The sequence below is a fragment of the Narcine bancroftii genome, chromosome 4 (assembly GCF_036971445.1).
Source record: "Narcine bancroftii isolate sNarBan1 chromosome 4, sNarBan1.hap1, whole genome shotgun sequence".
Lineage (NCBI taxonomy): Eukaryota > Metazoa > Chordata > Chondrichthyes > Torpediniformes > Narcinidae > Narcine > Narcine bancroftii.
The window spans coordinates 208,374,110-208,402,016 of NC_091472.1; the positions used below are offsets into that span (position 1 = coordinate 208,374,110).

Sequence of the window (27,907 nt, forward strand, 5' to 3'; positions counted from 1 at the left end):
GTTTTAATTTTTTCTATAAATGCAGAGAGTGGTGGGTGCATGGAATGGGCTGCTGGCAATGGTAGTGGAGGTGGATACGTTAGGGTCCTTTAAGAGACTTTTGGATAGGTTCATGGAGGTTAATAAAATAGAGGGCTATGGGTCAGCCTAGTAGTTATTAAGGTAAGGACATGTTCAGCATATCTTTGTGGGTTGAAGGGCCTGAATGGTGCTGCAGGATTTCCATGATCTATGTTCAGAACTGGGGTCAGATACACGGGAGTAGATTTTAGATATAAATAATGAGGACATTGCATAGAAGTGCTGGAGGGACTCAGCAGGTCATGTAGCACCCATGGAAAGTGATCGGCAGTTTACGTTCCAGGCCTGAGTGCTTCTTAATTTTGCCAAAAATCAGGCAAACATGCAATAAGGTGGGGGGAGCAGCACAGATCAGCAAATGGATACAAGAACTGAGAGGCGATGAGGAGGGGTCAGAGGCTGAAAATGATGCTCTCTGATAGGGGAAAGGAATGGGGGGGGGAAGCTGGAGGAAGAAAGTCAGACGGGTGGGGGAGAGAGATGGCGCAAGGGGTTGTACCTGAGAATTGAAGGTCGATATTGACACCATCTGTTTGGAGTTAAATAGATGCCGGGGTTGAGTGTAACACACAAACTTCCTGGAGAAACTCACACAGCATTCACAGGAAGTAAAGGACCATCTGAGGCTCAAAACGTTGGTTCCCCATACTTCCTATAATGCTTGATGACCTGCTGAGTTTCTCCAGCACGTTTGTGTCTCACCATCTGGTGGAACCAGAAATTGGCTTCTCACAGAGTGGTGTATCTGTGGAATTGTCTGCCCAATTAAGTAGAAACAGAATCAGATTTCATTGCCATGAACAAGTCTTGAAATTCATTGTTTTGTGGCAGCATCACAGTGGAAACATGTAGATAAACCATCTTACAATAAAAATAGTGCATGAAAAGTAATGCAGTGTCTTTGGTTCATTGATTATTCAGGAATCTGATGGCTGCGGGAAGAAGCTGTCCTTAAAAACCAAGGAGCAGGCCATTCAGCCCTTCTAGTCTATGCCAAAAACATCATAGTCCCACTGACCTGCACCCATTCCATATCCTTCCAGACCTCTCCCATGTATCTATCCAGCTTATTTTTAAAACTTAAGAGTGACCCCGCATTTACATCAGATAGGAACTTGTTCCACACCCCCACCACTCTCTGAGTGAAGAAGTTCCCCCTAATGTTTTCCACTTTCACCCTAAAGCCATGTCCTCTCATATGTATCTATCCTAATCTATGTGGAAAAAGCCTGCTCACATTTACTCTTGTCTATACCTCTCATAATTTTGTAAACCTCTATCAAATCTCCCCTCATTTTTCTACACTCCAAGGAATAAAGTTCTAACCAGTTTAATCTTTTCCTGTAACTCTATTCCTGAAGACCCAGAAACATCGTAGCAAATCTTCTCTGAACTCTTTCAATCTTACTGATATCCTTCCTGTAGTTTGGCGACCAGAACTCCAAATTTGACCTCACCAATGTTCTATACAACCTCACCATAACATCCTCAACTCCTGTGCTCAATACTTGCCAAAAGCCTTTTTCACAACCCTGTCCACCTGTGACACCACTTTCAGGGAATTGTGTCTAAATTCCCAGATCGTTTTTCTCCTCCGCATTCCTCAGTGCCCTACCATTTACTATCTATGTCCTACTTTGTTTCGTCCTTCCAACTGCAGCACCTCACATTTTTCTGCATTAAATTTCATCTGCCACTTTCTGGCCCATTTTTCCAGTTGTTCCAGATCCCTCTGGAACCTTTCAAAACCTTCCTTGCTGTCCACAATTCCTCCAATATTCATTCAATCAGCAAACTGGCTGATAAAATTTACATTATCATCCAGATCAGTGATATAGACAACAAACAACAATGGTCTCAGCACTGAACCTTGAGGCACATCACTAGTCACAGGTCTCCAGCTGAAAAGCAATCATCCAGCACTACTCTGTCTTCTCCCATTCAGCCAACTTTGAATCCAGTTTACAATCTCTCCAAGGATACCTTCTGAACTTGCCTTCTGTGTGGGACCTTGTCAAAGGCCTTACTAAAGTCCATGTGGACAACATCCACAGCCTTTCCTTGTGCCACTAAGTGTTCGTCTTTAGGCTCCTATATCTTTTTCATGATGGTAGAGCAGAGTGAAGAGGACATGGCCTAGATGGTGGGGGTCCTCAAAGATCTTCTCAATGGAGTAAAGTCTGGTGCCCGTGATATTGTAGGCCGAGTTAACAACACTTTGGAGCTCTTTTGTGTCCTGAGTATTGGCATCTCTACACCAGACAGTGATGCAACCAGCCAGAATGCCTTCCTCAGTGGACCTGTAGAGGTTTTTGAGTCTTCGTTGACATACCAAATTTCCTCAAACATTTCACAAAGTATGGCCTCTGCCGCACATTCATGATTGCATCCATATGGAAGCTCCAGGACAGATCCTCAGAGATGTTGACAACCAGGAATTTGAAGTTCTTGACCTTTCCACGAATGAGGTGTTGATGAGGACTGGATTGTGTTCTCCTGACTTCCTTCTGAAGTGGAGGTTGGCTTGTTGAAAGTATTTAAGATATGTATGGTACGGGCAGATTTTTTAACAGATTGGGGAATTAAGGGTTGTGGGGAATGGACAGGTAAATGGAGCCGAGTCCACTGCCAGATCAGCCATTGACTGGCAGAGCAGGCTCGATGAGCCGGATGGCCAACTCCTGCTCCTGTTTCTTAACTTGAGGTGAACAGCACCGCTGTCTAGAAGTGGAAGCTCAGTGAACACAGAGAGGAGAAAGAAACTGAAGAATATTCCAGCAGGGTGAGGTGGGTGTGGAATGGTATGCAGCAGAAACACTGACAGGAGGAGAGATACCAGGATGCTCCCAGTACGACCCCAGATGGACTGAATGGCCTTGTCTTTGTATCTACATTGAGTGTATTACAGAGATACAAGGGGATGAGACACAGTTTTCAAACACAGCTGTTTTATTTGTATAGATCCAGGAGATGAAATTCAATTTCTGTAATTGGGTGGCATGGTAATGAAACATTATTACAGCACCAAGGACCCAGGTTCGAATCCAGACCTGCCATAGGGAGTCTGTACAATCCCCCTGTGATTGGTAGGTTAATTGGACAGCACGGGTTTCATGGGCTGGAGAACCTTCAACCATGCTGTATTCTCAATGTTTAAAAATATATAATTGGAGTCACTAACATTGAAGGAGAGAATCCATTCCACCTCCACTTCCCCCTGGCTTGGAAAAGCAACCAACATATTAAAAATCCATCCCTCCCCAAACTCATCGACCTTTGCCCTACTCCCCATGGAGAAGAAGATTCCTCAGAGAGAGCTCACACACCACCATATTCAAGGACAGTTTCTTTCCTGTGTTGTCAGATTCTTGAATGATCCTCACACATGTAAAATAATGCTGCTTTCACCTTGTACTGACTGATCTGTCCCTGTAACTCTGCACTCCTGTACTGGGATTTATTTACTGGACTATGTGCTGGATGTCTAGCTAGACTGCTCCAAAACAAACTTCGATGTGACAATAAATTTGAACCTGAAAACAAATTGCAAATTGACAACAATACTAAGATCTGTTCTGATTTGTTGCCCCAATAACCACAGACTTCAGTCCCTCCTGGTGTTTGAGTGAATAATGTTTAAATATTCCACACTCTACAAACTTTACATGTGAACTCGCTGGTGTCTCACCAGGCTGTTTGACTGGGTGAACTCCTTCCCACATTCAGAGCAGGTGAATGGCCTCTCTCCGGAGTGGACCCGCTGGTGGATCAGAAGGTGGGAGGACTGGGTGAAGCCCTTCCCACACTCAGAGCAGGTGAATAGTCCCTCCCCAGTGTGATGTTGCCGGTGGGTCCTCAAGATGGACAACTGGGTGAAGCCCTTCCCACACTCAGGGCAGACGAATGGCCTCTCTCCAGTGTGGATCCGCTGGTGGGTCAAAAGGTTAGACGAACGGGCGAACCCCTTACCACACTCAGGGCAGACAAACGGCCTCTCCCCGGAGTGTACCCGCTGGTGGGTCAGCAGGTGGGAGGCCTGGGTGAAGCCCTTCCCACACTCAGTGCATGTGAACGGCCTCTCCCCAGTGTGGACCCGCTGGTGGGAGAGCAGGTTGGAAGACTGGGCAAACCCCTTTCCACATTCAAGGCAGATGAATGGCTTCTCCCCGGTGTGGAGCCGCTGGTGGGTCAGTAGGTTGGAGGAACGGGCGAACCCCTTTCCGCACTCAGGGCAGATGAACAGCCACTCCCTGGTGTGGACCTGCTGATGGCTCAGCAGGTGGGAAGGCTGGGTGAAGCCCTTCCCACACTCGGTACAGGTGAATGGCCTCTCCCCGGTGTGACACTGTCGGTGGGCCCTCAGGCTGGACAACTGGGCAAAACCCTTTCGACACTCGGGGCAGGAGAATGGTCTTTCCCTGGTGTGGAACCGCTGGTGTCTCAGCAGGTCGGAGGACTGGGTGAAGCCCTTTCTGCACTCGGGGCAGGTGAATGGTCTCTCCCCGGAGTGGACCTGCTGGTGTCTCAGCAGGTGGGAGGTCTGGGTGAAGCCCTTCCCACATTCAGGGCAGGTGTATGGCCTCTCCCCAGTGTAGACCTGCTGGTGCTTCCTCAAGTTGCGAGACTCACTGAACATCTCATCACATTCAAAGCAGGAGAAGGGCATCTCCCCCTTGTGCATCTGCCAGTGTATCTCAAGGCTGGACCTGTTGATAAAGCCTTCTCGTACTTGGGGCAGGCCAACGGCATTGCCAACTCCCCTGGAAGATGCACGCGTGGTGCTCAGAATGGTGGATGCCCAGCCCTTTGCTGAGCGCAGTCCATTGTGGTCAGAGAAACTTCCATTGATCAGCACTTCATGGCCTTGGAAATGCAGGTGGGGAGAGTGATGGCTGGGCACTAGGAGCTGAGGTTACCTCTGACACCCAGGGACCAATTTAAGATCCAGGTGATGAAACCTCTCCCAATGCTGCAAAGTTCACAGATGTGATGTCTGTTGCTGCCTGTAATACAAAAAGATTATAAGCAGGTTAGGCCATTTGACGCATCGAACTCACTCCACTATCTTTTTCAACCCCACTCTCCTGCCTTCTCTCCCCAATCCTTGATTCCCTTCCTACTGCCACCTTAAATATTCCCAATGATCGCTCTCCACACCCGCTCATGGCAACGAATTCCACAAATTCATCACCGTCTGCGTAAAGAAATTCCTCCTCTGTTCTAAAGGGACATTTTGCATTCCGAGATTGTGTCCTCTGGTTACAGACTCCCCCACCACAGGAAACGTCCTCTCCACGTCCACTATATCCAGGCCTTTCAGTATTCAATGGGTTTCAATGAGACCACTACCCTCAATCATCCAAACCCCGATGAGTACAATCCCAGAGCCTTCAAATTCTCCTTATATGAAAATCCGTCACTCCAGAGATCCTTGTAAACCTCCTCTGCGCCCCTCTCCAATGCAACACACCCTTCCTTTGATAAGGAGCCCAAATCTGTGCTCTCACCAATGCTTCATAAACCCTCATTACATCCCTGCTTTTATTTAGACGTAATGCACGGTCTGAGCCCAAATACACCCAATTAACCAACAACCCACAGTACGTTTTGAATGGTGGGAGGAAACTGGAGCACCCGGGCAAAACCCACGCAGACATGGGGAGAAAGTACAAACTCCTTACAGACAGTGCGGGATTCGAACCCCATTCCCGATTGCTAGCGCTGTAATAGCTGTAACCACAATGTTAACCACGTTGCCTCATATATAGATATTATACAGAATATTAGGGCAGGATTATATTCTATTGAGGGATAATATTCCATCCCTCTCGAAATAAATGCTAGCATTTCATTGTCTTCATTGGAGGAAGAAGCTGATTGGAGGGAGGTCTGGTGACCTAAGGAACGGCAGCAGTTAGAATTTAAAAAGGGGCAAAGCAGCAATAAGAAGTTGATGGAGGAAGAAGTTGAGTATCCCTATAAAAGTGAGGGACTGTGTAGTGGAGCGGTCATCGTTGGAGTGGCCTGAATCAGAGTGGTAAGGCTTTGGTTCAACAGGCTTCGGTGAGAGGCAAGGGATAATAGGAGTTGAAGTAAGAAAGGCCATGCTATTCAAGGAACAAAACTGATTCAGCAGGTAGGCACAGGTAAGGGCAGGTTTTAGATATCAAATATTTTCTTCCTCAAGATATAAACATTGGAAAATGGCAATCCAGGCAAGGGAATGCTCCTCTTGCAGAATGTGGATTGCCAGGGAAGCCAGCAGTATCCTTGACAACTTCATCTGCGAAAGGTGCATCCAGCTGCAGCTCCTGTCAAACTGAGTTAGAGAATTGGAGCTGGAGGTGGATGAATCCAGATCATTGGAGAGGCAGGGGGTATAATAGACAGGAATTATAGGGAGACTATTACACCTAGGAGGCAGGAGGAAGGTACATAGGTGACAGTCAGGATAGGGAAAAGGACCAGGCAGGCAGTGCAGGGCACCCCTGTGGCCGTTCTACTCAATAATAAAAAGACCATTTTGGATACTTTGGAAGGGACCTACTGGTACAAGCCACGGCGATCAGGTCTCTGGCACGGAGTCTGGTCCTGTGGCTAAGAAGGGGAGGGAGAAGAAGAGGTGAGCTTGGGGGCATGGCAAGATAGCGTAGGAAGAAAACGTGAGAAAACACCTCTCCCCAATTTATGTGTTTGACAAAATTTTTTAAAGTGATAAGAAGTTGATTAAACACTGACTACAGCAGCAATGAAGAAAATAAAAGGACAATTAGTGAAGAAAACAACATTTAAATGAGCTGAAAGTGCTGAAGAACTTCGGCCTAACTTCCAGAAGGACCTTCAGGAGTAGAGTGAAGTGATGTCCAAGCCTCAGAGGATTTTTATCGGCAGGTTAAACATAACACTGGTGCTTAACTTGGGTCCCAATCCGCAAGATGGCACCGATGTTCCTAGCATTCCCGGTTTACCAGTTGACCAGGCGGAACTGCGTGTGCGTGGAGATCAACGTGTGGTTGGCATGCCAGAGGGGTGCAGCGATGTGCGCTGTAGCGGGTGCACATATGCGGCCAGGCCTCTGGTGATGCTTGCATGTGCACTGCGGAGGGGCTGAGTATGCGCGGGGACTCGTGCATGTGTGCATTGCTGGATTGGGCCCGGGGCTGCGGGGGGACTCAGCCTCTGCCGCGCTGACAAGGTCAGCCTGGCAGGGGAGGGGGGTGGTCCAGATCCGCAGTCAAGTGGCCCAGACTCAAGTAATGGCAAGTGAAGAGGAGGAAGAAATTCCTGCCTACTAGAAGAGGAGGAAGAATTACATATGGTGGCAGCTAGACTTAATGGAAGGTAGGCCTCAAGGTTTACAATCTGTAGCTGTTGGAGCTGAAGTTACAAATCCAATTTTAATGGACATTGCTAAACAGATGGGAAATTTGGCTGTGCAAGTAAATCAAGATTTTGCTGCTGTTGATGAGAAATTTACCAAAATGAAAGGGATAATGAATGATATATGTGGTGAAATTTCAATGGTGAAAACGGATGTTTCAACAGTAAATATTGATGTTAATAAATGTTTGAAGGTTGTTGATAATGTGCAAGATAAATTTAAGAAGATTGAAGAAGCTTTTTTTGACTGTAAAGATCAGGTGGAACAGTATAAAGAAAGAGTGGATTACATTCAGGATTCTTTTACTGGTTGGGAAATTCAAAAGAGGGAGTTGTTGAAGGAGATAAATTCATTGGAGAATCAGAGTCGAGGTAACAATATCAAGATCATGGGGCTTCTAGAAGATATGGAAGGATTAGAACCAGTAACATTTTTTCGGAGGTGGATCCCTGAGGTGTTCGGGATTGAGGCTTTCTCAGATGGGTTTGGAATTAGATAGAGAACTTAGAGCAATAAGGAGAAAACCTTTTCTAGGTCAACCTCCATGGTCAGTTCTTATCTGATGTTCGCGCTATCGGGACCGTGAGATGATTTTGTGTCTTGCTGTACAAAATGCCCGAAAAAATCAGGGCCCTTTAATGGTTAAGGGTAGTAGGGTGTTTTTTTTAAATGCTGATTTGTCAAGATATAATCAAATGACGTAAAGAATTTAATCCACCTAAAGTGATATTGTGGAAAAAGGGATATAAATTTGCTTTTCAGTATCCAGCAGTATTGAAGGTGTTTAATGGGAATTTCCAAGCTCAGTTTGTTGAAAATGATTATGATGCTTTAACTTTTGCTAATTCCCTGCCAAACAACAGGTCAAATCAGGATTTGATGAACCAGCTGCTTGTGAAGCTTTCGGAGGCGAAGAATGGGAAGAAAGAATTGGAGACTTTGCAGTTGATTGATATCGATGATGATGATGATCAAGTCAATTGTTTATCAGAAGCAGCAGGTCAAACATGAAAAATATGTTCTTTTTAGTAGTGTTTGGTCTGTGGGGGGGGTAGGTGGACAACTCTGCCACTTCCGGAGTAATCTGCCACTGGTGACATTGGTCACACCCGTATAACTGAGGGGGGGTACTACACTATCTGTTGTATTTTTTTTTATTTTGAGGGGGGTATTTCTTTTTGGGTTTTTTCCTTGTATCGTGTGTGCTTTTTCTTCTTTTTTTAAATCTTTTTTGGGGGGTAATTCTTCTTTAATTTTTTAAGGAGCTTTTTTTATTGTAAAGCCATGTGAGGTGCCCTTCCAGGGGAGATTTAGAGATATGGCTAATTTAAATTTTTTAACTTTTAATGTTAATGGACTAAATAATCCGATTAAAAGGAAAAGAGTACTAGCTTACATTAAGAAGATGAAGACTGATATTGCTTTTTTTACAAGAAACATCAGAAATTGAAAAGAGACTGGATAGGGCACGTAATAGCATCTTCTTTTAAGAAGTGTGGCTATTCTAATACATAAAGTTACCTTTGACATTGGATTCAGTTTTTGCAACAGCAGGTAAAGTACTGGTTGTAAATTGCACACTTTTTGCTGAAGTGTGGACATTGATGAATCCAATGTGGATGATGAAGGGTTTGTAATGGATATGTTTCTAAATCTGAATCAAGGAAATGAGAATGTTTTGGTGGGTGGTTTGGATTGTTGTTTGGATCCGTTATTGGATAAATCTCCAAAAACTTTGAAGAGAACAAAGATGGCAAAGCAATTATCAACAATTATGAAGGACTTGAATTTGGTTGAGATCTGGAGGAGATTAAATCCGACAGAGAAGGATTTCTCTTTTCATCCAGACATGAATCTTTTTCTAAAATAGATTTATTTTTAGTATCAGCACAATTACAAGGTAGAATTACACAAGCTGAATATAAGAGTAGGATTTTGTCTGATCATTCTTTATTATTAATTTCTTGTAAAAGTTCTGAAAATGTAGAAACTACGTATCGGTGGAGATTTAATATGGTTATTAAAGCCATTTGAATTTATTGAATATAATAGACCATATTAAACTTTTTATTACAGATAAAAAAAGATTCACTACAAAGTAAATTTATTTTATGGGATGCTTTAAAAGTGTATTTGAGAGGCCAGATTATTAGTTATTGAACTAAACTAAAATTAAACAATATTTGGCAGAAAGCCAAAATTTGGAGAAGGAAATTGATGTTTTAGAAAAGGATTTACAATGAAATTCGACGGAAGATAGAAAAGACTATTTGACTAAATTAAAGTCACGTTACAATACTTTACAAACATATAAATTTGAAAAGTTATTACAAAGGTCTAATCAACATTACAAGTGGAACATGCCCATGAAGTTTTAGCATGGCAGTTGAAGACGGAACAAGTTTCCAGGACAATAAATGAAGTTAGAAAATGTTTGGTTTATTACCTAAAAACCCCAGGAGATTAAAGAAGAATTTTGTTTGTTTTATGAGGATTTGTATACTTCTGGGGTAGTGCAGGATAATGACCGAATTGAGTCATTTTTGTCAGATTTGGATTTACTGTCATTGGAAGTTGGATAATTTTTTTACTCATTTGGAAATTAAAGAAGCTTTACAGGCTATATCAAGTGGGAAATCACCAGGTGAAGATGGATTTACTTCAGAATTTTATAAAGAATTTTACTATTTATTGCTACCTGTATTTATGGATGTTTTGAAACAAGCTATTGATACTGGTTTTTTCCCGGAATTTTTTTCTAAGGCATTAATTACTGTCATTCTGAAAAAAGATAGAATATTTTAAAATTGATTTCTTTGATTAATGTTTCTAGAAAGCAACTCAATCAACCTATGATAGTAGCTTTAGATGCTGAAAAAGCCTTCGATAAGAGTGGAATGGAGTTTTTAATTTAAAGTTTTAAAGAAATTTTAAGCTGGGACCACTCTTTATTGATTGGGTTAAGGCTTTATATAAGAATTAATCAGCCAAGGTGGTGACAAATGGACAAATATCATCTTCATTTATGTTAGCTAGATCGACTAGCCAAGGATGCCCTTTATCACCAGCCTTATTTGCATTGGTAATAGAACCATTGGCTCAATCAATTAGACAAAATGTTAATATTAAAGCAGGTATTAAAGCAGGTTCAGATGAATATAAAATTAATTTATTTGCGGATAATGTTTTAATATATTTAACACATCTGAAGGATTTGTTGGGTTATTTACAAAAGCAATTGCAGCAGTATGGAGAAATTTCAGGTTATAAAGTTAATTAGGAAAAGAGTGAAATATTGCCGGTAGCAGATGAGGAATACTTAGACTGTAAGCAGATGACACAATTTCGATGGTCAAATAAGATTAAATATTTGGGGGGGGGTTGTGGCAAGATAGCTAGAAAGAAGACATGCAATGACACCTCTCCCCAACTGAACTAATTAATGCCCAAATTACCAAGCTTGAAAAAAGTTTTTTTTTAAGTTTTTAGAAGTTGTTTAAAAAGTGGAAATAAATAAAAAAGGTAAACCAGCGAGGAAGCTATTTAAATAATGAGCAGAAAGTGCAGAAGAACTTTGGCCTACCTTCCAGAAGGAGCCTCTGAAATCAACTGGTGCTGTACCCAAACCTCAGAGGATTTTGTTAGGCAAGGTGAATGTGACAATGGTGCCCTCCTTGCGTTCTCCCGTTTTGGACCCGGATGAAGGGGTGCGCGGGCAGCGTTCAGAAGTAAACATGAACAGCTTTGCGTGACCGGCGGTTCAACTACGCGCAGTGACACATTGGAGGACGCTCGCTCGTGCGCAACAGACATGTGCAAAAATCCACGCATGCAGAGACTACTTGACTGGCTCTGGGCACTGGGCTCAGCCCACGTCGCACTTACGAAGTTGGCTTGACCTGGACAGGAGTCCAGACCCATAGCCAGATGGCCCGTTGCAGGTGAAGAGGAAGAAGAAGAAAGTTCTGCATTTTTAGAAGATGAAGAACAAGCAATTCTAATGGCTGCAGCCAGTATTATGGAAGGTAGGCCCCAAGCAACTCAAGTTTCTCTGAAACATATTTTTTTTTCAATTTTTTTTATTTTTCACACCATAAATCCCATTAAACGTGATACATACTTTTTCCTTTTCAAATATATACAGTGCCATTTTCTTCCGCCCCCTCCCTCCTCCCATCCCACCTGCCCTACCTCCCCCCTCCCGTCCATTTAAAGTACAAAATCTAGGATACATTAAACCAGTCAAACAATGTTGTCATTCAATAAAAATAAACAAGAAATTCCACTGAGTCAATTCTTTTCATTTCCTTCTCCTTTCGTTAATTTAGGTAGTGAATGTCCCCGGTAGGTTTTCGCTATTGTGTTTCATGTAAGGCTCCCATATTTGTTCAAATATTTCAATATTATTTCTTAAACTATATGTTATTTTTTCTAATGGAATACATTTATTCACTTCTATATACCATTGTTGTATTTTCAAATTATCTTCCGATTTCCAGGTTGACATAATACATTTTTTTGCTACGGCTAGAGCTATCTTAACAAATCTTTTTTGTGCATCATCCAAATCAATTCCAAATTCTTTGTTTTTTATGTTACTTAGGAGGAAGATCTCTGGATTCTTTGGTATATTGTTTTCTGTAATTTTATTTAATATTTGGTTTAGATCTTCTCAAAATTTTTCTACTTTCTCACATGTCCAGATTGCATGAATTGTTGTTCCCATTTCTTTTTTACATCGAAAACATCTATCAGATACTGTTGGGTCCCATTTATTTAACTTTTGAGGTGTAATGTATAGCCTGTGTATCCAGTTATATAGTATCATACGTAACCTCGTATTTATTGTATTTCTCGTTGTTCCAGAACATAACTTCTCCCATGTTTCCTTTTTTATCTTTATATTTAAATCTTGTTCCCATTTTTGTTTAGTTTTACCATTTGTTTCCTCATTCTCCTTCTCTTGCAGTTTAATATACATATTTGTTATAAATCTTTTGATTATCATTGTATCTGTAATCACATATTCAAAGTTACTTCCCTCTGGTAAACTCAGACTGCTTCCTAATTTGTCCTTCAAGTAGGATCTCAATTGGTAATATGCCAGCACTGTATCTTGAGTTAAATTGTATTTATCTTTCATTTGTACAAAGGATAATAATCTATTTCCTGAAAAACAATTTTCTATTCTTTTGATCCCTTTTTTCTCCCATTCTCTAAAGGAAAGGTTATCTATTATAAAAGGGAGTAACTTATTTTGCGTCAATATTAGTTTTGGTAATTGATAATTTGTTTTATTTCTTTCTACATGAACCTTCTTCCAAATATTGAGTAGATGATGTAATACTGGAGAACTTCTATGTTGTACCAATTTTTCATCCCATTTATATAATATGTGTTCAGGTATATTTTCCCCTATTTTATCTAATTCTAATCTAGTCCAATCTGGCTTTTCCCTTGTTTGATAAAAATCTGATAGGTATCTTAATTGTGCGGCTCTATAATAATTTTTAAAGTTTGGCAGTTGTAAGCCTCCTTGTTTATACCATTCTGTTAATTTATCTAGTGCTATCCTCGGTTTCCCCCCTTTCCATAAAAATGTCCTTATTATTTTCTTGAACTCCTTGAAGAATTTCTCTGTCAAGTGTATTGGCAATGCCTGAAATAGGTATAATATCCTTGGGAAAATGTTCATTTTAATACACTATCCTTCCTATTAGAGGTAAATCTTTCCAATGCTCTAAATCGTCCTGTAATTTTTTTCATTAGTGGATAATAATTGAGTTTATATAGTTGGCCGAGATTTTTATTTATTTGTATACCTAGGTATCTTATTGCTTGCATTTGCCATCTGAATGGTGATTCCTTCTTAAATTTTGAGAAATCCGCATTATTCATAGGCATTGCTTCACTTTTATTTACGTTAATCTTGTAACCTGACACTTCTCCATATTCCTTCAATTTCTTATATAATTCTTTTATTGATAGTTCTGGTTCTGTTAAGTATACTATAACATCATCTGCAAATAAACTGATTTTATATTCCTTGTCTTTTATTTTTATCCCTTTTATATTATTTCCTGTTCTTATCAATTCTGCTAGTGGTTCTATAGCTAACGCGAACAATAAAGGTGATAGTGGGCATCCCTGCCGTGTTGACCTGCTTAAGTTAAATTGCTTTGATATATATCCATTTACTGTCACTTTCGCCAATGGTCCCTTATATAATGCTTTAATACAATTAATATACTTCTCTGGTAAACTGAATTTTTGCAATACTTTGAATAAATAATTCCATTCTACTCTGTCAAAGGCCTTCTCTGCGTCTAAAGCAACTGCTACTGTTGGCGCTTTACTCCCTTCTACTGTATGAATTAAGTTAATAAATTTACAAATATTGTCTGTTGTGCGTCTTTTTTTAATAAATCCAGTTTGGTCTAGATTTACCATTTTCAGTACATACTCTGCTAATCTGTTTGCTAATAGTTTAGCTATTATCTTATAATCTGTGTTAAGTATAGATATTGGTCTATATGACGCTGGCGCGAGTGGATCTTGCCCTTGCTTTAGTATTACTGTAATTATTGCTGTTTTACATGAATCTGGTAAGCTTTGTGTTTTATCAATCTAGTTGATTACTTCCAGGAGGGGAGGAATTAATAAATCTTTAAATGTTTTATAGAATTCTATTGGGAATCCATCCTCTCCTGGTGTTTTATTATTTGGTAATTTTTTTATTATCTCTTGTATTTCTACTATTCCAAATGGTTCTGTTAATTTATTTTGTTCCTCTATTTGTAGTTTTGGTAGTTCAATTTTAGTTAGAAATTCATCTATTTTCCCTTCTTTCCCTTCGTTTTCAGTTTGGTATAATTGTTCATAGAATTCTCTAAAGTTTTCCTTGATCTCCTTTGGATTATATGTGATATGTTTGTCTTTTTTCCTTGATGCCAATACCATTTTCTTAGCTTGTTCTGTCTTAAGCTGCCATGCTAGAATTTTGTGCGTTTTTTCCCCTAGTTCATAATATTTCTGTTTTGTCTTCATTATATTCTTCTCCACTTTATATGTTTGTAGTGTTTCATATTTTATTTTTTTATCTGCCAATTCTCTTCTTTTAGTTGTATCTTCCTTCATTGCTAATTCTTTTTCTATATTTACTATTTCCCTTTCCAACTGCTCTGTTTCCTGATTATAGTCCTTCTTCATCTTGGTTAAATAACTTATTATTTGCCCTCTAATGAATGCTTTCATTGCATCCCATAGTATAAACTTATCTTTCACTGACTCCGTGTTTATTTCAAAATACATTTTAATTTGTCTTTCAATGAATTCTCTAAAATCTTGCCTTTTGAGTAACATGGAGTTTAATCTCCATCTATACATTGTTGGAGGGATGTCCTCTAACTTTATTGTCAATATTAAGGGTGAATGGTCCGATAATATTCTAGCTTTATATTCTGTTTTTCTTACTCTATCTTGCATACGAGCTGATAACAAAAATAGGTCTATTCTTGAGTATGTTTTATGTCTAGCCGAGTAATATGAATATTCCTTTTCCTTTGGGTGTTGTTTCCTCCATATATCCAAAAGTTGCATTTCTTCCATCGATTTAATTATAAATTTGGTTACTTTGTTCTTTCTGTTAATTTTTTTCCCAGTTTTGTCCATATTTGAATCCAAATTCAGGTTGAAATCCCCTCCTATTAATATGTTCCCTTGCATATCTGCTATCTTCAAAAAAAAATCTTGCATAAACGTTTGATCTTCTTCGTTAAGTGAATATACATTGAGTAGATTCCAAAACTCCGAATATATCTGACATTTTATCATTACATATCTCCCTGCTGGATCTATTATTTCCTCTTCTATTTTAATTGGCACATTTTTACTAATTAATATAGCTACTCCTCTTGCTTTTGAATTATATGACGCTGCTGTTACGTGTCCTACCCAATCTCTCTTTAATTTCTTGTGCTCCAATTCAGTTAAATGTGTTTCTTGCACAAATGCTATATCAATGTTTTCTTTTTTCAGTAAATTTAGCAGTTTCTTCCTTTTAATTTGGCTATGTATTCCGTTAATATTTAAAGTCATATAGTTCAGCGTAGCCATTTTATACTTTGTTTATCTTCCCTTTCCGTTTCTCCATCATTACCTTTCCTTCTTATCCATTTCTGCTTTCTTGTTTTGAACACTTTATAAGACAACATTTCTAAAACATCAAACATTTTCCCTATTCTCCTATTTAAAACTTCTTTAACCCCATTCTCCCCTCCCCCTCCTGAGTTGTCCTTTATCCCTTGTCGGACAACCACATCTCCCCTCTCCATTTGGATTTGTGAATTCACTCGCAAACGTCAGCTGATTTTGCAGTGACCGTAACTCCTCCCCACCCAGCACCCTCCAGAAAAGATTTCAATTTTCATATGTAACAAAGGTCACTCTTTTAATTCCCTCCTTATTCCCTCTATTCCATTTCCCTCCCTTATTAATTCTTGTCTATATTCTAAATATTTTCCTCTAAATATGGATACATTCATGTATGCATACTATATATACACACACCTTACACATACATATAGATCGTGGTCATTTTTACTCTTATTACATGTCTTCATCTCTCTGCTTGTTTTGTAGTCGTTCTGCAAATTTCCTTGCTTCCTCTGGATCCGAGAATAGTCTTTGTTGCCCTGGAATAATTATTTTAAGTACCGCTGGGTACCTTAACATACATTTATATCCTTTTTACCATAAGATCATTTTCGCTGTATTGAACTCCTTCCTCTTCTTCAGGAGTTCAAAACTTATGTCTGGATAGAAAAAAATTTTTTTACCTTTATATTCCAGTGGCTTTTTGTCCTCTCTTACTTTCTTCATTGCTTGCTCCAATATATTTTCTCGTTGTATATCTTAAGAATTTTACTAAAATAGATCTTGGTTTTTGCTGCGGTTGTGGTTTCGGGGCTAAAGTTCTATGTGCCCTCTCTATTTCCATTTCTTCCTGTAATTCTGGTCTTCCCAGGACCCTGGGGATCCAATCTTTTATAAATTCGCTCATATTCTTGTCTTCTTCATCTTCCTTAAGGCCCACTATCTTTATATTATTTCTTCTATTGTAGTTTTCTATTATATCTTTCTGAGCTAACAGCTCCTGTGCCTCTTTAGCTTTTTTATTAGATTCTTCTAATTTCTCTTTTAAGTCTTTTACTTCCATATCTACAAATGTTTCTCGTTTTTCCATATTTTCCACTCTTTTTGCCAATTCTAATATGGCCACTTCGATTTTATTCATTCTTTCTTCTGCATTCTTAATTCTTCTTTTTATCTCATCAAATTCTTGTAATTGCCATTCTTTCACTGATTCCATATATTCTTTAAAAAAAGATACATCCATTGTCTTGCTTTTCTCTTCTTCTTCCACTTCTTTCTGTTCTTCTTCTTCTTCTTCCTCTGGGTTGACCATCTGCTGTTTCCTTGTTTTCTTTTTACCCTCTTCTTTCTTGTTGTCGTTATTGTCTGTGTTCTGCACCTGCTGCTGTGCTGCAGGTGTCTCTCTCATCTGTGGAGATCGACTCCGCAGCTGTTCCCCCCTCCCGTCAGTGTGTTTTTTTTTATGCGCGGTTGCGCACTTTTACTCGGCTCTGTGAGCCATTTTTGTAGTCCCGAGCCCGGGACCTCCACTGACCTGTGGGAGCGGGCCTCTCTCTCCGCGGCGGGCCTCTTGGGACAGGTAAGGCCTTCACCTTCTTCTTCCGACGTCTTTTCTTCCCGTTGTTTTTGGCTTTTCTTTCTTCACTGCCATTTTCTTCACACTTTTACTTTCACTTTGTTTTGGTTTTTAAGTTTGTGCCTTTGCTTTTTCTCTATCTTTTTAAAATTTTTCTGGAGAGGGCTGGAGTTCCCCTACCGGCCACTACTAGGATGGATCATATTGAAGTTTCGTTTACGGGTTGGGATAGTCAGAAGAGAAATCTGATGAAGAAGATTGACTCGCTGGAAAATCAGGGTCGACGTAATAATATTAAGATAATGGGTCTTCCTGATGATGTGGAAGAGATGGAGACCGTGAAATCTTTCAGCAATGGATTCCAGAGACATTGGGGGTAGAAGTTTTTCCAGATGGATTAGAATTAGATAGAGTGGACCGAGCGTTAAGGAAAAAGCCTTTTCCAGGTCAGCCTCCGAGGGCGATTCTTATCCGATGTCTGCGATACCAAGACACAGTTAGCAGTTGAAAAAGCAAGACAAAATCGGGGCCCTTTGATGGTTCAGGGAAATAAGGTTTTTTTTTAAATGCTGATTTGAGTCGACATAATTAGAAGGCGGAAAGAATTTAATTCAGCTAAGTCTGTATTATGGAGAAAGGGATATGTTTGTTTTTCGGTATCCCACGATACTGAGAGTCTTTTATGGTAATCAGACTTATTTTTTTTAAGTGATTTTGAGGCATTACCTTTGCTAATTCTTTGTCAGATAATAAAGTAAGTCAAGAGTTGTTGAAACCACCGGTGAAACTGTCTGGAAAGAAGAATAGGAATAAAGTGCTGGAAATAGAAGATGATGATCACAGACTGGAAGCTATGGGTTAAATGTGAAGATTTTATTTGTAATTGATTAGAAAGGTTTGGTTGGGTGGATGGTTTGGTTTGGTTTGGTGGATGACTATGCTGCTTGTCAAGTCATCTGCCACATGCGGTAAGCTGCACCCAGTTATTTGAGGGGAATTACCTGGTGTACTTTTTTTTTGGGGGGGAGGGTTTTAGTTAATACTTGTTTTTTTGTGTTATATTTTTATAGTTAGGTTAGTTGGGGGGGGCGGTTATATATATATTAAAGGTTTAAAAAATTTTTTTGAGGGGGTTTTCTTTTATAAAAAAGGAGACCTTTTTTGACTCTGACTGCTGTGCGAGGAGTTATTTTTCAAGATATACAATATGACTTGTTTAAATTTTGCTACTTTTAATGTTAAAGGGCCTAATAACCCAGTTAAACAGAAAAGGGTTTTAGCGTATATTAAGAAGATGAAAGTCGATATTGCTTTTTTACAGGAAACTCATTTGATGGAGAAATAACATTTGAAATTGAAAAGTGAGTGGGTTGGTCATTTCATGGTTATCCAACTGCACGAAAACCAACAAAGTCAGGTCAGATACAGCAATGAGCTCTCTGAACCCTTCTCCATTAACAATGGCGCGAAGCAAGGCTGCGTTCTCGCACCAACCCTCTTTCCAATCTTCTTCAGCATGATGCTGAAACAAGCCATGAAAGACCTCAACAATGAAGACGCTGTTTATATCCGGTACCGCACGGATGGCAGTCTCTTCAATCTGAGGCACCTGCAAGCTCACACCAAGACACAAGAGCAACTTGTCCGTGAACTACTCTTTGCAGACGATGCCGCTTTAGTTGCCCATTCAGAGCCAGCTCTTCAGCGCTTGACGTCCTGTTTTTCGGAAACTGCCAAAATGTTTGGCCTGGAAGTCAGCCTGAAGAAAACTGAGGTCCTCCACCAGCCAGCTCCCCACCATGACTACCAGCACCCCCCCACATCTCCATCGGGCACACAAAACTCAAAACGGTCAACCAGTTCACCTATCTCGGCTGCACCATTTCATCGGATGCAAGTATCGACGATGAGATAGACAACAGACTCGCCAAGGCAAATAGCGCCTTTGGAAGACTACACAAAAGAGTCTGGAAAAACAACCAACTGAAAAACCTCACAAAGATTAGCGTATACAGAGCCGTTGTCATACCCACACTGCTGTTTGGCTCCGAATCATGGGTCCTCTACCGGCATCACCTACGGGTCCTAGAACGCTTCCACCAGCGTTGTCTCCACTCCATCCTCAACATTCATTGGATCGACTTCATCCCTAACATCGAAGTACTCGAGATGGCAGAGGCCAACAGCATCGAATCCACGCTGCTGAAGATCCAACTGCGCTGGGTAGGTCACGTATCCAGAATGGAGGACCATCGCCTTCCCAAGATCGTGTTATATGGCGAGCTCTCCACTGGCCACCGTGACAGAGGTGCACCAAAGAAGAGGTACAAGGACTGTCTAAAGAAATTTCTTGGTGCCTGCCACATTGACCACCGCCAGTGGGCTGATATCACCTCAAACCATGCATCTTGGCGCCTCACAGTTCGGCGTGCAGCAACCTCCTTTGAAGAAGACCGCAGAGCCCACCTCACTGACAAAAGACAAAGGAGGAAAAACCCAATACCCAACCGCTGCAACCGTGTCTGCCTGTCCCGCATCGGACTTGTCAGCCACAAACGAGCCTGCAGCTGACGTGGACATTACCCCTCCGTAAATCTTCGTCCGCGAAGCCAAGCCAAAGAAAGAAGAATCGTAAGGTGAGAGGTGTGGCTATTTTAGTGCACAAAAAATTGCCTTTCACTTCAGAATCATTTTCCAATAATGCTGGAAGAGTATTGGTTGTTAATTGTGAATTTTTTTCTGAATTTTGGACTTTGATGAATGCTGAGGCTCCTAATGTGGACGATAAAGAATTTGTAGCTCAAACATTTTTGGGACTGAATCAAGCACATGAAAATATTTTAAGTAGGGGGAGATTTTAATTGTTGTTTAGATCCTTTGTTGGATAAATCTCCAAAAAGTCTGAAAAAAACTAAAATGGCAAAACGTTTGTCAGAAACGATGAAGGACAAATTTAGTTGAGATTTGGAGAAGATTAAATCTGACTGAAAAAGATTTTTCGTTTTTCTCAGCAAGACATGATTCTTATTCTAGAATTGATTTATTTTTAATATTGGCACAATTACAGGGTAGGATTACTCAGGCTGATTTTGTCCAACCATTCTTTATTATTAATTTCTTGTCTTAATCCTGAAATGGTTCAGACAGCTTATCATTGGAGATTTAACACAACTGGAGTTTAATGAATATATTAGGGATATTTTTACAAATAAATGAAAAATCAGTACAAAGTAAATTTACTTTGTGGGATGCTTTAAACATAGGAAGCAGGAACAGGAGTAGGCCAAAAATGGCCCATCGAGCCTGCTCCGCCATTCAATACGATCATGGCTGATCTAATTTATGACCTAACTCCACCTACCTGCCTTCTCCCCATATCCCCTAATTCCTCTATCATGTAAAAATTTATCTAACCGAATTTTAAATAAGTTTAATGAGGCAGCCTCAACCACTTCCCTGGTTAGAGAATTCCAAACATTCATTACTCTCTGGGAAAAACTATTTTTCCTCATCCTAAATCTACTCCCCCGAATCTTGAGACTGTGTCCTCTCCTTTTAGTTTCCACAGCCAGCTCAAAAAACCTTCCTACATCTATCCTATTCATTCCCTTCATAATCCTATATGTTTCTATAAGATCTCTCATTCTTCTGAACTCGAGCGAATACAATCCGAGATGATTTAATCTTTCATCATGTCAACCCCTTCATCCCAGGGATCAACCTAGTAAACCTCCTCTGGAGCGTCTCCAAAGCCAGTATATCCTTCCTCAAATACGGAGACCAGAACTGGACACAGTACTCCAGGTGCGGTCTCACCAGTACCTTTTATACAGTTGCAACCTTACCTCCCTACTCCTGAATTCAATTCCTCTAGCGATGAAGGTCAACATTCCATTTGCCTTTCTTAATAACCTGCTGCACCTGCAACCTAATTTTTTGCGATTCATGCACAAGTACTCCCAAGTCCCTCTGCACAACAGCATGCTGTAGTTTTTCACCCTTTAAATAATATTCAGCTCTTTTATTTTTCTTGCCAAAGTGGATAACCTCACACTTACTAACATTGTACTCCATCTGCCAGACCTTTGCCCACTCATCCAGCTTAACTATATCCCTCTGCAGACTCTCCACATCCTCATTACAATTTGCTCTTCCACTCAATTTGGTGTCATCCGCAAACTTGGCTACACCACATTTTGTCCCCTCCTCCAAGTCATCAATGTAAACGATGAACAGTTGTGGGTCTAACACTGACCCCTGCGCCACCCCACTTATCACTCTCTGCCAACCTGAAAAACTCCCATTTATCCCGACTCTCTGCCTCCTGTCAGACAACCAATTTTCAATCCAGGCCAATATACTTCCCTGGACTACACTTTCCTGTAACTTATTGATACGTCTCTTGTGCGGCACTTTATCAAACGCTTTCTGGAAATCCAAATATACAACATCAACCTGTTCCCCTCTATCCACCGCACCCATTATATCCTCAAAGAATCCTAACAAGTTTGTCAAACAAGATCTTCCCTTTCTAAAACCATGCTGCATCTGCCTGATTGAAACCTTAAGTTTCACTATTTCATCTTTAATGATGGCTTCAAGCATTTTTCCAACTACAGACATCAAGCTAATTGGCCGATAATTTCCAGTCTTCTGCCTACATCCCTTCTTAAAAAGTGGCATGACATTTGCTGACTTCCAGTCTGCCGGGACCTGTCCAGAATCCAAGGAATTTTGGTATATGACCACCAATGCATCAACTATAACTTCTGCCATTTCCTTCAGAACCCTTGGATGCATATCATCAGGACCAGGTGATTTGTCTGGCTTATTCCCATTAGTTTCTCCATCACTACTCTCTTTGTAACAACTATTTTATCAAGGCCCTCCCCAACATTCGCATCCTTAACTCTGCACTTGGGCATGCTGGACGTGTCTTCCACTGTGAAGACTGACGCAAAATATTTGTTTAATGCCTCGGCCATTTCCTCATTTTTTGCTACCAGTTTTCCTTTCTCATCCTCCAAGGGTCCTATGTTAACTCTGGCCACCCTCTTCCATTTTATATATTTATAAAATTTTTTGCTTTCTGTTTTTATATTTTGTGCCAATTTACTTTCATAATCCTTTTTCCCATTTCTTATTACCCGCTTTGTAACCCCTTGTTGTCTCTTAAAGTTTTCCCAATCTTCCAGTTTCCCACTGCTCTTTGCAGCTTTGTACACCTGCGCCTTCAATTTTATACTCTCCTTTATTTCCTTTGTTCACCACGGTTGATTTTTCCCTCCCTTGCTGCCCTTTTTCCTGTCTGGAATATATTTTTGTTGAGCATTACAAAATATTTCTTTGAAAATCTTCCACTGTTCCTCAACTGTTTCATCAATTAGCCTGTGCTCCCAGTCCACTCTGCCCAATTCCTCCCTCATCCGATGGTAGTCACCCCTGTTTAAGCATAATATATTAGTTTTAGATCTAACTATTTCCTCTTCCATCTGAATGAGAAATTCAATCATACTATGATCGCTATTTCCCAGATAGTCCCTGACTATTACATCATTTACTCTACCTATCTCATTGCCCAACACTAGATTTAGGAGAGCATTTTCTCTTGTGGGTTCCTTAATATGCTGCTCAAGAAAGTTATCGCGAATGCATTCTATGAAGTCCTCTTCCAGACTCCCACGACCAACTTGATTTTCCCAATCTATGTGGAAGTTAAAGTTCCCCATGACTACTGCTGTATCATTATTACATGCCTCACTTATCTCTCTATTTCTTGTGCCACTAAACTATTGTTATTTGGTGGGCGATAGATAACACCCACCAATAATTTTTTCCCTTTGTTATTCTTTATCTCTACCCAAATGGACTCAACATTATGCTCTTTAGATCTTATATCATTCCTCACTACTGCCTGGAGGTCATCTTTGATTAAGAGTGCAACTCTACCTCCCTTACCATCCTGTCTATCTCTTTGCACCACCTGATACCCTTGAAAGTTTAATTCCCATTTCGGGTCACCTTGTAGCCATGTTTCCGTGATGGCTACCAAATCATCGGCATAGGTACCGATTTGCGCCTCAAGTTCACTAACCTTATTTCTAATACTGCGGGCATTCAGATAAAGTGCCTTTATGCTCTTTGTCCTTTTAATATCTAGTGACTTCTGTAACCTTTTCTTTTGATTTTTCTACCCACTATTTTTCTTTGTAATTTTCTTAACACTATAATTGACCCGAAAACTCACTGCACCATCTGATTTTTTACTTTCTCCTCCCAACATTACTTTTCCTATTTTACTAGGGTTACTTAAGAGGGCAGATTATTAGTTATTCTACTAAAATTAAGACAATATACTACAGAAACTATTAATTTGGAAAAGAAAATTGACACTTTAGAAAAGAAGTTACAACGAAACTCGACTGAAGATAAAAAAAGAGCTCAATTAGTGAAATTGCAATATAATACCTTATAAGTATGAGAAGTTAATATAGAGGACAAAACAACATTATTATTAATTGGGGAATGGTTCACATAAGGTATTAGCTTGACAATTGAAGACACAGCAGGCATCTAGGACAATGGTTCCCAACCTTTTACTTTCCACTCACAAACCACTTTAAGTATTCCCTATGCCATAAGTGTTCTGTGATTAGTAAGTGATTGCTTCAGGTGGTATGTGAGTAGGAAGGGAAGGTTGAGAATCACTGTTCTAGACCCAATTATTCCTGAAATATTTTGCTTGAGGAAAATTGTCATTGGCCCATTTCCTTTGGAGTTATGAAACTGTGCACATAACAAATCAATTTGGAATGATTAAAACAGTGGTTTTCAAACTTTTTCTTTCCACCCACATACCACCTTAAGCAATCCTTTATTAATCACAGAACACTTATGGCATAGGGAATACTTAAAGTGGTATGTAAGTGGAAAGTAAAAGGTTGAGAAGCACTGATATAGGACAATAAATGCGATAAGGAAAAAAATCAGTAGTTACATATAAACCTCAAGAAATCAATGAAGAGTTTTGTCTAAATTATCAAGAATTATATACTTCTGGAGGGGTTCAAGATGATAATCAGACTGAGTCATTTTTGACCAATTTAGATTTAATATCTTTAAAGGAAAAAGAAATACAAGAGTTAGATGGTTTTTTCACTGATTTGGAGGTTAAGGGAGGCTTACAAACTATGCCGGGTGGGAAATCTCCAGGAGAGGATAGGTTTACTTTAGAGTTTTATAAAGACTTTTATGATTTATTACTGCCAGTATTTATGGAAATATTAAAGCAAGCTACAGAAATGGGTGAATTCCTGGAGTCTTTTTCAAGAACGTTGATTACTGTCATACCTAAGAAGGATAGAGATCCTTTGAAAGTGCCTTCAATATCGACCAATTTCCTTACTGAATGTTGATTATAAAATTGTAGCTAAGATGTTATCTAATAGACTTGAGAAGTTTTTACCAGAGTTAATTCATGTTGATCAAACAGCGTTTATTAAAAATTGTTATTCAGCAGATAACATTGTTAAATTAATTACATTAATTAATGGATCAAAGAAACAGCCCAACCAACCAATGAGAGTAGCACTAGACTGTGAAAAAGCTTTTGATCGGGTAGAGTGGAATTTTTTACTTAAAGTGTTGGAAAGATTTATATAAAAATCCATCAGCTAGGGTGATGACAAATGGACAAATTTCGTCTTCATTTAACTCTACTAGGTCAATGAGGCAAGGTTGTCCGTTGTCGCCGGCTTTATTTGCTTTGGTCATTGAGCCACTGGCTCAAGCTATTCGACAGGATAATATTATTCAGGAAATTAAAATTGGTAATGAGGAATATAAAATTAATTTGTTTGCCGATGATGTGTTAATTTATTTAACGCATCCTAAAGAATCTTTGGAAAGGCTCCAATTTTGTTTGGAACAGTATGGAGAAATGTCAGGATATAAGGTAAATTGGGATAAAAGTTAAATATTACCGATTTCAAATGAGGATTATTTAGAGTGTAAACAGATTACATGGTTTCAATGGACTAATAAAATTAAATATTTTGGAGTAATAGTTGATGTAGAATATCAAAATTTTATAAATTGAATTGTGTACCTTTATTAAATAAAATTAAATCTGATTTGAAAAAATGGAAAGACTTACCATGAACTTTGATAGGACGAGTAAATTGTATTCAAATGAGTATTTTTCCACGTATTCAATATCTTTTTCAGTCTATTCATTGTGTACTTCCAAAAGTTTTCTTTAAAGATTTAAATGCGGCAGTGCGATTACTTTTATGGAAAGTAAATTAGCTAGAGTGTCTTTATAAAAATTGACATGGAAGTATGCATTAGGTGGACTTCAATTACCGCATTTTCAGAATTATTATGAAGCTGCCCAATTAAAGTTCATTAATAGAATGTTTGACATAGATCAACCTCCGACTTGGGCTAAAGTTGAGTTTGCACAAATTGCTGAATTTTCTATTAATCAATTTATTTATAAATGGAACCCTTCTCTTTTACAAAACTATAATTGAGGCATTTGATGAAGATCTGGTATAACAGAAATCAGATTATAGGTACTGAAGGCAAAAATGCTAAGATGCCTTTGTTTCAAAATAAAGTAATTCCTTTTTCAGTAAATAATTATTATTTGAAAAATTCAACTTGAAGGGTATTAAATTAATAAGTAGGCCAGTTCCTTTCTTTTGCTTGACTTCAGGAAAAATTTGGAATATTATCTAATTCTTTGTTTGCATATTATCAAGTGTGAGCTATGTTGTTGGATAATTTTGGTCATGAATTGAGTTTACCTAAAAAAATTAATTTTGTAAGTTTAATTGAGGGTGGATTGAGAAAGGGTTTTATTTTGGAAAAGTATGCTTTATTACAAGAAAAAATGATTTAATCAGATTTATATAAAATTAAAAATGGGAAAATTATTTCTCTATATCACTATCTTCAGAAGAATGGATGACTATGTGTGAAGATAGTGTAGAGACATAGTTTAGTAAATTACAATATTTTATACCAGTTATATTTGACTCCTGAGAAATTAAAAATATATGGATTTAGTTTATCAGATTTGTGTTTTTCTTGTGGAAAGCAAGTTGGTACTTTTTTACATTCAATTTGGTCATGTAAAAAAGTTAAACCTTTTTGGCAGAGAATTATGGAGTGTTTGCAAGATTTATTTAAGCTTAGATTGACTTTGGATCCATTACATTTTTTTATTGGGGTATTTTACGACCTTAACAACTGGTTTAAGACTTGAGAAATCTCAATTGGCATTTATTCAGTTAGCTTTAGCAGTAGCCTGGAAATGTATTGCAGTTACTTGGAAGAATGATGTGGAATTGAATATTCAAAGATGGCATTCTGAATTAAGATTTTGTATTAATTTAGAAAAAATAACATATAATTTACATAATAATTATTCTTTTTTTTAACTAAAATGTGGACTCCTTATCTGAAATATAGACATGGTTTAAAAGTAGTTTTTGTTTTTAATTTTAAATCGCTGTTAAGGATGCAATACACTCCACAGCAGTACTTATAACCTTTGTATATTTTTTCTGGCTCCTTAGGTATATAAAGATCTATATATGGGGATTATGGGAGGGAATTGGGGGTGGGTGGGAGGGTTAGAATATATCAGTAGCATTTTAGTGTATTTTTTGTAAAAAAAACATTTTTTGTATGTATTATTAAAAAATAAAGTTTAAAAAAATATTTAGGAATAGATATTGATGCTAATTATCAACATTTATAGAAGTTAAATTATATACCTTTATTAAATAAAATAAAATTTGATTTAAACAGGTGGAAAGATTTACCGATAATCTATTGGGGCAAGTGAATTGTATCAAAATGAATATTTTTCCTCGTATACAGTATCTTTTCCAATCTATTTCCTGTAAGCTTCCAAAGGAATTTTTAAAAGAATTAAATGCATCAGTACGAGTATTTTTATGGAAAAGTAAATTATCAAGAATATCGTTACAAAAGTTAACATGTTTTAGGGGGAACCAACTACCGCATTTTCAGAATTATTATGAGGCGGCTCAGTTAAAACTTATTAACAGGATGTTTGATATGGATCAAACCCCTAGTTGGGCTAAGGTTGAATTAGTTCAGATTTCAGAACAAAATGTTGATCAATTTATTTATAAATGGAATCCTTATCTTTTACAAAAATATAAAAATATAATTTACCTGTATTGAAACATTTGAAGGAGATATGGTATAGTAGGGATTAAATTATTGGAATTAAAGATAAAATTTTGGTTAAAACCCTAATATGTCAGAATAAATTATTTCCTTTTTCGGTGAATAATTATTGAGACTGTAGGAACAGAATTACACTGGTGGGATACTGTTATGAAGAAGGATCATTTTTGTCATTTAATAGATTAAAGGAAAAGTTTGGGATTACAACAAATACATTTTTGCATATTATCAAGTACGTACTTGGTTATTAGAAAATTTAGGGCTTGAGCTGAAATTACCTAAAAGATCTAAGTTTGAACGTTTATTAACTGATGGAATTAAAAAAGCTTTTATTTCAGAAATGTATGGTTTATTGCAAAAGAAGATGACTAAATCTGATTTGTATAAAATGAAAAATAAATGGGAGAATGATTTATCTAATCCAATATCTTAGGAAGAGTGGAAGACTATGTGTGAGGATAGTATGACGAGATTAATTAATGTGAGAT

General features: G+C 38.6%; 1 protein-coding gene across 1 annotated transcript in view; it reads right to left on the minus strand.

Annotated features, from left to right (window-relative positions):
• The window catches only part of LOC138761556 (zinc finger protein 850-like), a 56,819-nt gene that overhangs the window by 19,530 nt on the left and 9,382 nt on the right, over window positions 1-27,907 (minus strand). The window contains exon 3 of the mRNA XM_069933873.1: window positions 3,755-5,084. Coding sequence (XP_069789974.1) covers window positions 3,755-4,762 — 1,008 coding nt within the window. The 5' untranslated portion in view covers window positions 4,763-5,084. The remainder of the gene's footprint in view (window positions 1-3,754; window positions 5,085-27,907) is intronic.